The 16,881-nt window shown below is 33.1% G+C and overlaps 1 protein-coding gene across 1 annotated transcript in view; it reads right to left on the reverse strand.

Moving 5' to 3' along the window:
- The window catches only part of LOC141550490 (cytochrome P450 3A4-like), a 34,453-nt gene that overhangs the window by 10,828 nt on the left and 6,744 nt on the right, over positions 1-16,881 (reverse strand). The window contains exons 2-9 of the mRNA XM_074281205.1: positions 13,013-13,106; positions 12,466-12,518; positions 6,210-6,309; positions 5,122-5,235; positions 4,473-4,561; positions 3,473-3,621; positions 2,871-2,998; positions 2,126-2,198 (exon numbers count right to left, since the gene is read on the reverse strand). Coding sequence (XP_074137306.1) covers positions 2,126-2,198; positions 2,871-2,998; positions 3,473-3,621; positions 4,473-4,561; positions 5,122-5,235; positions 6,210-6,309; positions 12,466-12,518; positions 13,013-13,106 — 800 coding nt within the window. The remainder of the gene's footprint in view (positions 1-2,125; positions 2,199-2,870; positions 2,999-3,472; positions 3,622-4,472; positions 4,562-5,121; positions 5,236-6,209; positions 6,310-12,465; positions 12,519-13,012; positions 13,107-16,881) is intronic.

A 16,881-nucleotide genomic window follows, 5' to 3' on the forward strand; every position in this document is an offset into this window, starting at 1 on the left:
TCCCTCTCTTCTCCCCATCCACTCCCCTACATAGCAACTTAAACATAGTAAAAATATATGTTAAATCCAATATATGCATACATATTTATACAATTATCTTGCTGTACAAGAAAAATCAAATCAAAAAGGAAAATATGAGAAAGAAAATAAAATGCAAGAAAATAACAACAAAAGGCTGAAAATTCTATGCTGTGATCAACACTCAGTTCCCAAAGTCCTCTTTTTGGGTGCATCGCACCTTTGTTATACCATTCAAGTGTATCACAAGAATTTAAGAACCTCTACCTGACTCTCCAAAATACCTAGATAAGATCTGAAATAAATTCATTGCTATAATAGGAATTTTCCACCCACATATATCATCACAGGGCAAGAAAAAAGGTTAAGGCTAACCAAGATTGTTAAATTGTTCAACCTTATTTTTTCTCTATCTACTCTTTCCACCCACCTATCTCATCTTCACTTGTTTCTAAGTGTGATAAAAATGACATTTCATGTCAGGGTATTCTCTCTTCTTTCTCACACACTGTGTCATAGAAAAACAAATTGGGAGAGTCTAGCAATCGTCCAGAGGGCCTGTAGTAGGGTAGTTGTATATAGAATGAAGCAAGTATGAAGGAGGGACTTTGAAGGGTGATTCCATAACTAAAGTTAGAAGGGACCCCAAGAGCAATGTATTCCAACATCCTGATTTTTCAGTTCAATAAAAATTTTGGCTTCTCTCATAAATGAAAGAGTTAAGATTTGAACACAGGTCCTCACACTTCAGAGTTCCTGTTCTTTCCATGACATACCTCTGATTCCTATCTCTGATGGTCTCCATGAAGGAAAAGTATCCAGAAGGTAACAATAAGTATTGCTTTTTAAGTAGTGTTTTTAAGTTACCTGTATTATTCACTTGCCCACCATAAAGAGTCTGTGAAATTGCTGGTTCAGGAATGGTTCTTTCCATCCTTCAGATAAGATAATTGCTCCAAAGTTATTGATCTAATAAGTGACTGAACCTGAGACTAGAATCTGTCCCAACTCCACTCCCTCTTCCTCTTCCTGCTTCCTGCCTGAAACTGAGCTTTTGAAGAAAGCCTAGGAGAGCTTAGGAGAGTCTGTATCTTATTTATGGGTAAATGAGAATATTTCTCATTATAACATAATTTGAGAAGTTTTTCCACAAGTTTTAACTTGAAAGAGAAAAACATATTTTCAGATCAGTCTCTTTTTCTTTTCTTTCTTACTATTGGAGTGGTTTGCCATTTACTTTTTCAGTTCATTGAACAAATGAGGAAACTGAGGTAAACAGGGTTAAGTGATTTGCCCAGAATCATATAGCTCGTAAGGGCAAGATTTGATGTGTCAGGAAGATGTGTCTTGCTAATTTCAGATCTAGTACTACCCTATGCTAGCTGAACACAAATAAACATGGTATATACCAGAGAATAGAGTAAAATTACAAAATTTAGAGCTAGGAGAAAATTGAGTTGTCTCTTGGGCTAATACCCTGGTTTTGCCTATGACAAGTAAGCCAAAAAAACAAAAGTAATGTCCCTGCATTATACATGTACTTAGTGACACAGTTAAAATAAGAACACAAATTAAACTTTTCCCACTTCACTATGCATCATGTTGTCCTTGGTATGAGATGAAAGGAGGACTTTTATGTCACCATATAGGCTTCAAACTAACTTTACCATCACAAATTCAAATAGAGTTTTGAAAATTGTCTCTATCTGGCTCAATCTACAAATGTCAAGCATATTTCTGAGATGGCTAGGTGATATCATACAGTATCGGAGTTAGAGGTATGTCCAATCTAATTTATTTCAAATCCTACTTCAGTGTTTTACTAGCTGTGATCCTGTGAAAGATGCTTAAACTCTCAGACTTAGATTCCTCTTCTCTAAAAGAGAAATAAAAATGACACCAAATTCACAGAACTGGTATGAAATCAAATGAAGTAATATATGCAAAGTGCTCTGCAAATCTTAAAAACTTATAACATCAATACTGTTGTCATTTATATCATTTTTCCATTTGGTATATTATCTAAGAAAATTGGACATTTTTTCATAAGTCCACAGATGATTGCTTAACCGATTCTAATTTGTTACTGCCCTCATTCCCAACTTACCTTTATGAGAGTGCGACTCTGAATTTTTAGAAGTCTGAGAATCCATCAAAAGCTGAAGGAAATCTACCCGGTGCTAAAAAAAAAAACAAAAGAAAGCAATAGTGCTGAGAAAACATTTGAGAACACACAAATTAGCTATGAACACAGCAAATTAATGTCTCTACTGAAGGATAAACAAGTGAAGATCTGTAGGATTAAAGATATTCTGGCTTTACTATAGTGACAGAATTAGAATTCTACCCAAAGTACTTCCACAAAGGATCCAACTATGTGCCAAAAACCCACATGGAGAATTTAAATACAACATTGTTGACATCATTATAATCTTTGTATTGTTAGCATGGCCTGTTTTGAGAGCTTATAAAGCTCTTCCCTGGGGTTCCTGCTATATATCATATAATAATTTGAAGTAAAATATTGGTATGTGTCTTATCCAGCCTTTGAGGATGTAAATTAATTAAGAGCTTGGAAAGCATCTTTTTTCTCTTTCTACTCTCAGAGACACATATCACTCGGTCTGACAAATATTAAATAATAGAAGCATAGAAATAAAACTAGAAATAAACTTAGAAGCCATCAAGTGACACTTCTTCATGTTACAGTAAGTCCTCAAAAAATAATTCGCAATTGGAATTGAATAAAAATTATAATGAAACGTAAGATTTGTTTGCTTTATTCTGAGAATAATGAATACAACTATAATGTACACATATTGTTACTTTGAACATTGGAGAGATCTACTTACCTTCTGTGTATTTGTCTTTCGTTCTGCCTTTATTTTTTTGATTGACTTTGCTAAGAAATCTGTTGCTTCTTTTGGAAAGACAGTTACATCCAATTTTTTTAACAAAGGAACAAGGAACGGAAAGAGTGCTGAAGAAAACAAAACCAAAAATTTTTATGAAACTGTAGAATTTTACAATAGATGTTATCATTTTTATTTGGAATGTACATGGGGAGATGGTACCAAAGATACAAATTGTAATAGGGCTTCCTCATTTCCTTTTTGATGTTGTCAATTTGTTAACACATGTGGGTCAACAAAAAGACCAAAAGTAGAAGGAAATCTCTCTCCAAAATTAGGCTTCCTATGCCTATCACTAATTTAAATATAAAGCTCTATATGACTGACCCAATCTGCAAATAATTTCTCCAAAATTCTTAAGATTGTATTATAATATCTCTATGTAATATTTTAATTCTCTATTAAACAAAGGATTTGGAATTAACGATTTCGAAATTTCTGTCCATCACTATATTTATGGTCCAATTGATTGAGCTACCTTCAGGAATGCCAGGGTCACTGAACTTTTAATTATTCTTTTCTGTAAAGAAGAACAAACTTACTAATTGTAAGTATGAGTGGATCCAGAAAACTGAATTTGATTAACTTCTTAATTTCTCTGACAAAGGGATCATTCTGATTATTCAGGGAATCAATATTGACACCAAATGAAGTGCTGGTAATCACATCCATGCTGTAGGCTCCAAAAATGCTAAAGAGACAAAACAAAACAAACAAAAAAAGATTCAGAACATCTCTCAGCAAAGGCATCTAAAGCATTGATATCAAAGTGCATAAAAACTGGGGTCATTAAACTATTCCAAAGGATATCTCTGGGTCATATATTGAAATCATACCACCACAAACTATTATGTTCTATTGTATTTTTCATTTTATTACATATTTCCCAATTACATTTTAATGTGGCCTGCCTAGATTTGCCAATAGTGCTCTATGTTCAACCCAGCAAGGCACACAGGTCAGAGTTTTAAATAGTCAGTAGCATCTACTAGAAGAGATTTTTCAGAAACATATTGATTCTTTTTATCAACTACCTAGAAGTCCAAAAAACATTTTATAAATAAATGAGCAAATGAATAAATGATAGGTTGGAAATTCATAGGATAAAATGCATAGTATTATTGATTTGTATTATCACTCCCTCTTTGTAAGTTATTAGAAAAATCTGTTTCTTTTATTTAATCAGAAGTGCATTTTCTTCCTCACATTGTGAATACTTTCTACTTCCAATTTATAAGCTATCTTTTAAGTATTATTAAGTGCTTACTATGTGCTATTGGATATAAGAAAAATGTAAAAATATTCTCTGATCTCAAGAAGTTTATAATTCAAATAAGGATGATATGCATATATACATAAATACATACATATATAAATCAATATTAATAAGATAAACACAAAAGAAGTGGAAGATTTAAAAATTCGAATAAAAAACTAAAAGTTGGTGCTTCAGTTTTCAGGGAAAGATGGCAAGAGGCAGGCTTAGACAAGTAGGGTCTCCTGTAGCTCCTCACATTCCTACAACTATTGCACCATACTTACTCTTTCATTGTCACCGGTTTGCTTTTCTCTGCGGCCTTCTGCATGTTCTTCACTAAAACATCTCCATATTGGTTAATGATGGGAAACATCTAAATGCCAAAAGACAATAGTTACAAATAGAAAACCCAATTCCAGAACAGACCAGATTTCCCAAGACAGAAGAAGCACAATAGTATTTAGAAATTTAATTATCTCTTTTAGCATGCAAAGAATTATACATATAAAGACTTCTAAGCCATATAGTCAAACTGCTTCATTTTTTAATGAATTTTTAATAAGATAGCCAGAATGGTTAAGTGACTTGCTGTCGTCAATCAGGTAATAAGAATGAGAGGTGACACTGGAGATTAGGTTATCTAAATCCAGAAACAGTGTTCTCTCCATCTTATCACAAAAAAATTAGGAAACAAGATAATCCATTAGAGAAGCTCAAACTTTCTGGATTATTAATTAGGCTTTAACTAGAGAAAATAATTAGAAGTTGGTTTTGTGTGTGTGTGTGTGTGTGTGTGTGTGTGTGTGTGTGTGTGTGTGTGTGTGTGTGTGTGGTGTGTGTGTGTGTGTGTGTGTGTGTGTGAGTGAGTGAGTGAGTGTTTTTAGTCTCTCCTGGAAATCCCTTCTCGCATCTGACCAGTGTTCATCACTTTACCTCCTTGAGTTTTCCACTTGTAAATGTTGGAGACAACACTGTTCTAATCCTCTTCCATTGTTCATCTTCAGCAATTGAGATAGCAGTATCCAAAATCCCAGCTGGACCAAAATTCTAGCAAAAAAAAAAAAAAAAAAAAAAAAAGATAAAAGACAAGAACATTGTTATATTAAATGGTGGAACCAGAACTAGAGGTCTATTATATTTTACAATACAAAAACTAATTCTTTCTAAATATCTATAGTTATCTGACATATCCCATGGACATTGGTAACAAGAATTTTCTTTTACAGATTCTTTTCTGGATCTGTTGTACCTGCAGGAACAGTTTCCAGGCTATGTCACTACAAAAGTTCTTCCCAGGATGATGGTGGGATGTACTAAGCTAAAAAATTGCTATTCCTGGGTGACATATCTGGGCTGTCTCCCACAGTGTCTGAGGTGAAGTGTTATAAAGTCATGGTGGTCATTTGACACACCTGGTATATATCACCTCTTATCTCTACCACATGGCATCAATTGTTTCAGTTCTTCTGGCTGGCTTGTCACATGTGAGACAATTATTTGTGAGATAATAATTGGTGGGGAGAGTCAGAATCTCTTCCTGAGGATTTTTCCCCAGTATTATGACTAGGAATGCCTGGCCAAAAGCAGAAAAAGGCTCTTGGGAGTACTTTTAGGACTATATTGCCTGTGCCCATCTGTCTATTAGAGGCAGCTGGTCAGCAGTTATTGCCTTTGTAGGTGAGAAAATCAGGCCCTTTTGACACTGTGATCTTTCTCTTTAATAATGGCCTTGGGGATTGCATTATAAGCAAGTCTATTTGTTGGGGAGACAATGACACTCCCAAGTTTTTTGGTACCAGGGGATACTTGGGATTTCAAAGCCCCCAGCAAAAGCTGCCTTCTTTCTCTCCCTTATGGTACGTTGCCTTAACAATGTACTTGCCTGCCTGCTGGTTCTTCTGCAAGAATATCAACACTGAAGATGGTATTATTTATAGATGGTCTAAAAACTCTGTGACTCTTAAAATGCTTAAGCATATTTTTCCCATTGCTGATAGCACTACTCTTCTACTGTCACTTACCCGACGATTGGTGAAGACAGAATAGCACTCTTTCACCAGCACTAATTTGATAGTCTCTGGGTCCATGATGGCCAATACAGGTTGCCTGCCATCAAAAAACCTATATTCCCCAGATGGAACAAGTTATATTAGTCATCAAATTACACTGTCAGAAACAGAGGTTGCAAGTGGAAACTATAAATTGATGATCATGGGCTCACTGCTCCCCTATGTTTTCTCTAATTTGAGATGAGAAAGTGAACCAATAATCTAAAATAAAATTTAGCAGAGAATATTTATGAAATACTTTGTGTATGCTTGGTTATAATCCTTTCTAGTTCTGTAACTCCATGAAAGTCATTAATCTCTTTCAGACTCATTTTCCTTATTGGCAAAATGAGAACGAGAATAGAACCAACCTTAGAGGTTTGTTGTTGTTGTTGTTGTTGTTGTTGTCGTTGTTGTTGTTGTTGTTGTTGTTGTGAGGTATGATGGGAAAAGGTAATAGTTTCATCAAGAGATAGAACATTTGAATTGAGCTTTAAAGAATGGTCAGCAACTCAGGAGGAAAAGAAAGGGAGGTGAGTATTTCAATGACAGAAAACAGTTGGAGTTAAAATAACTTGAAAATGGCAAATGTGTTTGGGAGCCAAAGAATTATCAGTTTGGCTAGAGCAGGACTTCTTAAACATTTTCCATTTGCAAGATCTTTTTTTGCCTAAGAAATTTTTACAGGACCCCAGGTATATAGGTATATAAAATAGGTGCAAATCAAACATTTATTGATAAGAAAGCATAATTTCATGATACCTACATTCAGTTATATGATGCCATATGGGGTCATGGACTACAGTTTAAGAAGCTGGGGGCTAGAGAAGAAAGTGTATAGAGAAAAGTATTGAGAAATAGACCTGGCAAGTTGAGATAAAAACATGCCATAAAAAGTCTTGAGTATTAGGCGGTAATGTTTTAATTTTACTTAGAAAGCAATAGGGAGCCAGGGAGGATTTTTGTGCCGAAGTATAAAAATAAGCAGATTTTTGCACATGAAAGATTATTCTGCAATTGTACAGGATTTATCAGTGGCTACAGTAAAAGATTACAAGTCTTGAAATACTATATATTGACAATCAAAAGAACTAAGGTTGCAGATGAAATTATTATATGCAGCAAAAATGATGTGTAATATTGAATGAAAAAATGGACATTCAATGAACTCTGAGATTTTCAGGACTTTGTCTCAAACAAAGTAGAGCTCAATAGAGTATTTATTATTTAAAAGCAAAGACTAATCTCAAGGGACTCAATAAGGATAAACTGTTTTATGCTTTATACATGGAAATATAAACTATATGTCCAAGATTGTCATTAGTAATTCAGTAATCAAGTAGAAAGATTGGAGAAGAAGTGAGTATGGTGTGACTAAAAAACAAAATCATGATGTGATTGTCATGGAATATCATTGTTCTGTGGGAAAAAATGATCAGGATGCTCTCAGGAAAAAAAAAAAAAACCTTGAAAAATCATCCACAAACTCAAGAAAAAGGAAATGTACTGTATACAAAGTAATAAAAATGTTCTAGGATGACCAGCTGTAAGTAACTTTGCTATTCTCAGCAGTACGGTGATCCACAACTACTTTGAAGGACTTATTATGAAAAATACTATCCATATCCAGAGAAGAAACTGATTGTGTCTGAATACAGATTGAAGCATAGTTCTTCCCTCCCACCTTCACTCTCTCTTTCTCTGTCTCTGTCTCTCTCTTTCTTCCTCTTTTCCTCTCTCCCACTTAATTTTTTGAAGGTTTTTTTTAATTAGGGTAAAAGATCTATGTTTTCTTTCACAGCATGACTTTTATGGAAATGTTTTGCATATATTCACATGTGACTTTTTTTAATAGGTGCGAGGAGTGGAGATTAGAGAGAGAATCTGGAACTCAAAAGTTTTAAGAAAAAATGTTAAAAAAAAAAAAAGCTGTCTTAAATGTGGGGGAAATATTAAATAAATAAAAATATTTTTTAAAGCAAACCCATGAATGAAAAGGTAAAAACAGTAATTGTGCTATTTGAATGAAGTACAATAATAGCAAAAATGAGCCAACAAAAAAGAAAGAACCCTACCATTCAAACATTCTATGGTAAAAGGGAAGATAGGGATTCATCTTCAAAGGAGGACACTGAAGGAAAAAAAGCTTCCACCCCAAAGAGTAATGTGAAATGCCCCCCTGCCCAGAGGCAATTTATCGAAAAACTCAAAAAAGAATTTAGAAGTCAAATGAGTGACATTGAGGAAACATTTTTTAAAAAAAAAAATTTAAATCCAAGAAAAATAAGATTATGAAAAAATTAATCAACTAGAAAATGAGATAAAGTTTAAAAAATGAAAATAACTTTTTGAGAATTAGAATTGGGCAAGGGGAAGCCAGTGAAGCTATGAGAGACCAAGAAATGCCAAGACAGATTATGAGGAATGAAAAAATAAGACACAATGTGAAACATAAGAAAAATGACAGATCTGGAGAACAGATCAAGATGAGAAAATATAAGAATAATTTGGCTGCCTGAAAGTTGTGACCAAAAAAAAAAAAAAACAAAAAACAAAAAAAAAAACACCAAAAAACTTTGACACAATAATGCAAGAAAATTGCCCTGGAATTGATAGAACATGAGGGTTAAGTAGAAATAGAAAAAATCCACTGATCACCACCTCAACAAGATCCTTTGTGAAAAACACTTAAGAATATTATTGCCAAATTTCAAAATCCCCAGATCAAAGAGAACATTTTGCAAGAAATAAGGAAAAAAATTCGAATATGCTGGATCTACAATTAGAATTGGTCAGGACTTATCAGCAGCCACAATAAAAGACTACAGGTCCTGGAATCATATCTATCCAACAATTAAAAGAACTAGGCCAAAAAAAATCATAATTATATGTATATATATATATATATATATATATATATATATATATATATATATATATATATATATATATATCATATATATTATTACAAATACCTATAATAGCAAACAAGAAAAAACAAATGTTCAATGAACTTGAAGATTTCCAGGACTTTCTATCAAACAAACCCTAATTTAACAGAAACTCTAACATAGGAGCCAATATCAAAGAAAAATTTTAAGAAACTCAACATGAATAAACTTTTTATGTTGTTTTTTTTACATGGGAAATGTATAACATATGCTCAAGATTGACAAGAAACAACAGCTCAAAAGTAAGATTGGGGCAGACGAGGTTAAAAATAGTAATTATATCATCCAAATGAGGTGCAGAGGAAGAATAGACACTAAAGGGAAGAGGAAGGCTCATAGTTCTGAAAACCTACTCATATCAGAATTGGGTTAAATAGACAATACTACATATAATCCATGAAGATTATAGCACTTTCCAAAATCTATAAAGAAATAAGGGGAGAGCGATGGGTGGTAGGGAAGCAAAGGATGAAGGAAGAAGACAATGAAGGGATCCATGAGTTGGGGGAAGGAAGGTAAGTTAGGAGCAGAATTAGAGCAAAGGATTAGCAGGAACATGAAAGCTACATGTATGTCTATGTGCAAGGGTAAATATGTGTATATGTATATGTATATATCTATAAATGTACATATAATTATATCCTTTCTTTTTTATTAATTTTATAATTATAACATTTTTTGACAGTACATATGAATAGGTAATTTTTTACATTATCCTTTGTACTCCCTTTTGTTCCGAATTTTTTCCCCTCCTTCCCTCCACCCCCTCCCCTAGATGGCAGGCATTCCCTTACATATTAAATATGTTAACTATATCCTTTGTTAAATATAGCTTGCTTGGAAGAAGTAAGGGAATGAAAGGGGGAAAAGAATAAAGTAAAAAAAAAAAAGTGTGCAGCAGAGAATAAAACAATTAACAAGGAAGTAAAGAAAAGATGGACACTTGTGAATATAATTTCTTATACTAATATATATATTTTCTCAAACTGGTATTTGTTTTTATATATTTTGAATCCTCCCTGATATTCTGTTGGGCACATGACAATGTTTTCTTTTTGCTTTGTTTCATTTTGTTTTATATTCCTTTTGTTTTTCTTTTTTTCTTATTCTATTTCTTTAAATAAAATAAATTTGGAGGAAAAAAGTAAAATAGAAGAATTAGAAGCAGTAGAAAAATATGTACACAAACACAATAACAATGATCAGGAGTACAATTTGTTAGAAAAAAGTAGAGGTAGTAATTGATTTCAGACAAAGTTAAACTTAAAAAAGGAATCAATCAAGAGAAAAATTTATATATGAACCACATTAATATTTTAGATGTATGTGTATATATGCATACATATATATATACGTGTGTGTATATAGGTGTATGCATTGTATATTTGTCTGTGAAAGTATATATATATATGTATATATATATACACACATATATATATATACACATATATACATATATTCATGCTGAGATATAGCCTGCTAGGGAGATGGGGAAGGGGAGGGAAGAATAATCTAAAAAGTACACAACAGAGAACAAAAGAAAACCTACAAGGAAACAGAAAATAAATGGATAATTATGAATACAATGTCATCTATTATTATATATGCTTTCTTGAAATGTAAATTCATTGGTATATTTTGAATGTACCATTATGGTTTGCTAAGCACATGACAATATTTTTTTCTTTTTATGTCTTTCTTTTTCTATTTTGTTTTTTCTTATTTTGAATTTAAATTTTAAATTAAAAATACATAATTTTAATGGATCATGTAGAAAGGAAAGCAAAGGCAAGAAAAAATTCTATCAGGAGGCTACAACAATAATCTATATAACTGGTAATAAAAACTTGAACTAGTGTTGGCAGTTGTGGCAATAGGAATATAAAAGGGGATTTGAGGGATACTACAGATATAAAATTGAAAATTCCAGGAAATTGAATGAATATGAGATAAAAGGCAGAAAAAAAAGAATATAATCCTCAATGTAATTAAAATAGAAAACCATATAGATCAGAGGTTTCAAACTCATAAATAATCTATAATCAGTTTTAAAACTCTTGGTTACCAGGTTAAAATTAAATTGGAAAAAAGTTTTACAAAATTAACAAAAATATAATACAATACTATTGTTATTGTTCATGTGCACATCTTCATAACCCTATTTGGAATTTTCTTGGCAAAGATACTGGAGTAATTTGGCATTTCCAGAAAAGATGAAAAAAGAGATAAGGGATTTACTCAGGAACACACAGCTAGTAAATGTCTGAGACAAATTTGAATTCAGGTCATCCTGATTCCAGACTTGACACTCTAACCATTGTGTCATCTAGATTTCCAGATAAAGCTATGTATTATAAATTTGAATTGGGTGGAATTGACCCAATTTCTCTTTTGGCCAAGTGGGAATTTTGGGAGACAAATAGTTTATTGATCTTTAGTAATATGGAAATCTGTTATTAGGATTTAGCCAAGAATGAGGGTTTGGAAATTGGGACTGGTGGAAGAAATACTAGAAGAGGTAAAGCATAAAAGTAACAAACAATAGGGTCAAAACAAAGCACTGAAACAAATAAAACCCATATGGAGGAAGTAGAAGAGAAAAATAGGAACTGTCAAGGACTACCACATACAATAATAGTGAAGACTAGTCAGTTTAGTGGGGATGAATGGGACAGGTAAAAGGAAATAAATTGGTGGCTAAACTGTGGTATTTCAATTCTAAATTTTGGTTTAGGTGAGATTATTAGTTCAAAGGTATGAAGATTCTAATTAGAGATAGGACATGGAACTCTTTGGAATTCTAAAGGTTGAGGAATTACAGAGGTTGAGGAATTTCACGGTCAAACTATAAAATGAAATTTTTGGTAGCCAAGAGCAAAGAGTGAGTAAAGGAGAAGATGGTCAACCTGGCACTATAGCATAGAAAAGGTTGGGAAAATTACGTGGAAATGAGAAGACAGCAAAAAGGAAAGTATCAGGGAGATAGTGGAAGAAAAATGATCTGGAAACAACAGTGATGATTAAGGTAAATGTCATCATCTTCTAACTCAGTAAATATGGGGTTGAGGGAGTAGAAGATAGATCAGAAAACATTTTAAGGAATTTGATAATTTCAGGAGAATGTCAGCTTTCTATTATAGCATCTATATGCTATGGATATGAACTAAAATTCTGTGATATTAAACAGATTTCTAATACCTCAATCTTTTTAAGTGTTTTTGAGTTGAGTGGGAAGTTTTGAATAACTGATTATTGAAATGTGTAGATAGAATACTCACCCCCATGTTTTCCCATATTTTTTAAAACAATCGAAGTCAAAATCTGCAAAACCCTGCAAAAAAATTTTGAAATCAGATATTGTCATGAATTCTTAATAATGAATAATATTACAAATGCCATTTATTAGGAAGTTTTATATAAAATATTTGTATATTAACACTCTTGCTATGCTCTTCACTTTGCCTGGAGATTGTGTCCACCTCCATTTCTACTTGTTGACATCTGACCCAACTCAAATGTGGTCACTTCCAAGAAGTCTTTCCTGATCTCTCTAGCAGAAAAAGATTTCTCCACAATCGTTGATCTCCAGACTTCAACTTTAATGCCTTTTTCTTTTGCTCTTAAAACCTATTTAAAATAAGAATTTTTCTATTCACAGTATAAGTAACCCAGTACCTACTGAAGTTCAATGTCCAAACCTTTCATTTTACAAATGAGGAAACTGAGGACGAAGGAGAAAATTTGATTTATGCAAAGTCACATGAGTAATAAGCATCAGAGCTGGTATTTGCACCAAAATCTCAAGAAGAATTCAGAGAAACTTACTTTCCTATACGAAAGAACAGTGCCAAAGAAAGGAAGAGGTGATGGTCCTGGGATTCCCAACTTCTTAAAGGTCTTATGTGTCCAGGTCCCATATCTATAAAGTGAATGAAAAATACAAAGACATTAGAGTTAAGGCAAAGAGGAAAGACATAAATGGTGTAGAACACTTGTCACTATTCAGAAGAGGAGGTGCTACTCAGATCCAGATACCCAGGGGATATTTGCAGAGATACTTCATAACTCCCACAAACATCCTGAGACAGTATAAGGCCCACCTGAGATTCCTTGTAGGCCCACTTTGAGATTGAATAATGCTTGATGTTATAGTTAAATTCGTCAAACTTTGAGCAAACTTTAGTATTGCTGTTAGAATAAAATCACTCTCTGTCTAAACTCATTCCATCATTACTATAGCTGAAATCTATTGTGCTGTAACTGGACCCATTGCAGACTGCTAAAATGGACTCAGTCCAGGACCAATGCACCTAACATACAACTAACACAGCTCAGGACATGAACCTCAGACATTAAGCCATCCTTTCAGGAACCCAGCTGTGGTGTCTCAGACCAAGTCATTCATCTTTAGAACCAGAACATCAGACTGACACAATCACAGTTTCTTATAGCTTTCACTTAACTTAATGACCTGATCCAACACCAAAGGATTAGATAATATATCTCCTACATTTAGGGGATCTTATACATAGGAAAAGCCATTTACACAATTCCTAATATCACTTTCTCTTTGCTACTAGAAAGAGAAATGGCTTTGCTATGGTTAGCAAAGTCCTACTATGTTAGTATTCTTACAAGGTGCTAAGTCACTGGAATGAATAGAGACAATAATTATCTAATTTAGCATGGTTCAGAATGATTGATCTGACCTACAAGGAGATATTATGGGCCAGAACTTGAAACAAAGTACTGAGTGGAATTGAGAAGACAATGGTTAAGTCTAATTTAGCATTGATTTAATCTTACCACAAATAATGGTTTCCTCGTGATATCATGATTGGTGTATACTCAGTGTGGAACATATAAGCGAAAAGCTCTCAGAACTTGGAGAGAACTTCAGGGAACTTCCAGGAGATTCACAACTAGGATTGACTTCCGGGAGATTCACAAACCCACAGAAACCCACAATCCCATACTCTTGGAGATTCAGAGTCAAGATTCATTCTCACTTGTACCTTTGTGCTGGCTGGAGACATTTGGACAAGAGCTCTCGGGAACCAAGGAGAGAAAACTAGGTGAGCCCCAAGTGAAGGAGATAAGATTTTGGAAGACACTATAAAGGATCTGGACTTTAACTTCTGGCTGCATTTGGGACTATTGAACTGAACTGAAACTAAGGCTGCCTCCAGAAGCTCCCCAAAGGGATCTGCTCACAGAGAACAATTATAATTTGAAGAGAACATTACACTACTACTTACTTTTCCATTTGACAGAGGAATTCCCATATGACTAAGCAAAAAGCACCCTTCTTTCTTATCATTATTTCCCATTCTCTTATCTATACACATCATAGTCTTACCCCTCTCAGGTAGTATTTCAGCTTTGCCCACTTGTTGCATTGTGCACTTTGGATCTGCATTTCCTTTCATCTCCTGGGTTCTCATGTCCTTAGTCCCGGTGGGGGACTCAGCATATTCCTTTCTTGATCTTTATTACCATTCACAGGCCCTTCCTCTCTCATCACTTACCAACTTGTCCTACTTTGAATTTCAGTCTTTCCAACTATATGATACCCAATCCAATTCTGGAAATAGTTATACACTAGATTACAGCTCTCTTTTATCAAGCAGTTCAAATGCTTGGTCACTATTCCTCTGTGATCCAACCACCTGATATTAGGTGACATCAACATTCCATTAGTTTACCAAAACACTCTGGCCTCCCTATTCCTAAATCTCAACTTTCTCCTCCTATTCCTTTCTTTCCCATCAATCACATATAGGGATAATAACAATTTTGATCTCACTATCATCCCAAATATTCTACTTCTGTGATCAAGAATTTTAAAATTGTTTTACCTGACCACATTCTAAAATGTCTTTTCTATATATATATATCTTATTTTTCATAATATTATTTTTCATCTTTATTTTCAACTCCAGTCCCTTCACCACTACAATTAAGAATTCATTTAGTCTCTGATTTCAAGTTGTTGATGAAAATAATAATTTTACATTAACATTGATTCATTTTCCCTTCTTCCTCATCCCACATGCATATACTATGGAAAGAAAATGGAATATAAAAACTCTATAATTATGTAAAATATATCTTCATATTGTCCATATCCAAAAACACATCTCCTTCTACAAAGCTAGTCCATCACACCTTCAAGAAGATGGACAGCATTCTAAATCATCAATCCTTTAGATTTTCATTAATCAATATGAGGATGAGTTTTTAGCATTTTTAAAAGTTGGTCATTTTTAAAACTATCTCAATATCAATTATTCTCCTGGTTCTGAACAGTTTGATTTGCATTCAATTTATAAATGAGGTTCAAATTTGCCCAATGAATATTGATGCAAAAATACTAAATAAAATATTAGCAAAAAGATTACAGCAACTTATCACCAAGAGAATACACTAAGATAATGACCAAGTAGGATTTACACCAGAAATGCAGCACCACTTCAATATCAGGAAAATTATTGGTATAACTGACTATATCATTAACCAAACAGAAATCATATGATTATCTCAATAGATGCAGAAAAAACATTTGACAAAATACAGCACTCATTCCTATGAAAAACACTAGAAAGCATAGGAATAAATGGAGTTTTCCTTAAAATGATAATAGCATCTATTTAAAACCATCAACAAGCATTATATGTAATCAAGAAAAGCTAGAAGTATTCCCAATAAGATCAGGAGTAGAAGGTACAAGGTTGTCCACTAGCACCACTATTATTCAATATTGTACTAGAAATGTTAGGTTTAGCAAAAAGAGAACAAAAAGAAATTGAAGGAATTAGAACAGGTAATGAGGAAACAAAAATATCACTCTTTGCAGATGATATGATAATATATTTAAAGAATCCTAGATAATCAACTAAAAAGCTACTAGAAAAAAAATCGACAACTTTAACAAAGTTACAGGATACAAAATAAACCCACAAAAACCCATAAAAACCCAAATAAGCATTTCTATATGTTACTAACAAAGTCCAGCAGCAACAGATAGCAAGAGAAATTCCATTTAAAATGACTATAGAAAAATAAAATATTTGTAAATTTACCTGCCAAGACCAAGTTAGGAACAATATGAACATAATTACCAAAAAAATTTTTTTCACACAAATAAAGTTAGATCTAAATAAATGGAAGAATATCAAATGCTCAAGGGTAAGCTAAGCTTATATAATAAAAATAACAATTCTACCTAAATTAATCTTTTCAATACTATACCAATTAAATTTCTAGAAATTACTTTATAGAACCAGAAAAAATCAAAACAAAATCCATCTGGATTTTGACCTTTACAAAAGGTCAAAAATTTCAAAGGAATTAATAAAAATGCAAATGAAGGTGACCTAGCTGTCCCAGACATAAAACTACATTATAAAGCAGTGGTCATTAAAACCATTTGGTGCTGTCTAAGAAATAGAATAGTAGATAAGTGGAATAGGATAGGTTCACAAAATCTAGTAGTCAACAACTATAGTAATTTAGTGTTTGATAAGCTCAGAGACTCTGGCTTCTGGGATAAGAATTCACTTTTTGACAAAAGGGAAAATTATAAAATTGTATGGCAGAAACTAGGCATTGACCAACATCTAACACCCTATACCAAGATAAAGTCAAAATGAGTTCATGATGGGGTGATACTATAAGCAAATTATGAGAACAAG

The sequence above is a fragment of the Sminthopsis crassicaudata genome, chromosome 1, assembly GCF_048593235.1.
Source record: "Sminthopsis crassicaudata isolate SCR6 chromosome 1, ASM4859323v1, whole genome shotgun sequence".
Taxonomy (NCBI): domain Eukaryota; kingdom Metazoa; phylum Chordata; class Mammalia; order Dasyuromorphia; family Dasyuridae; genus Sminthopsis; species Sminthopsis crassicaudata.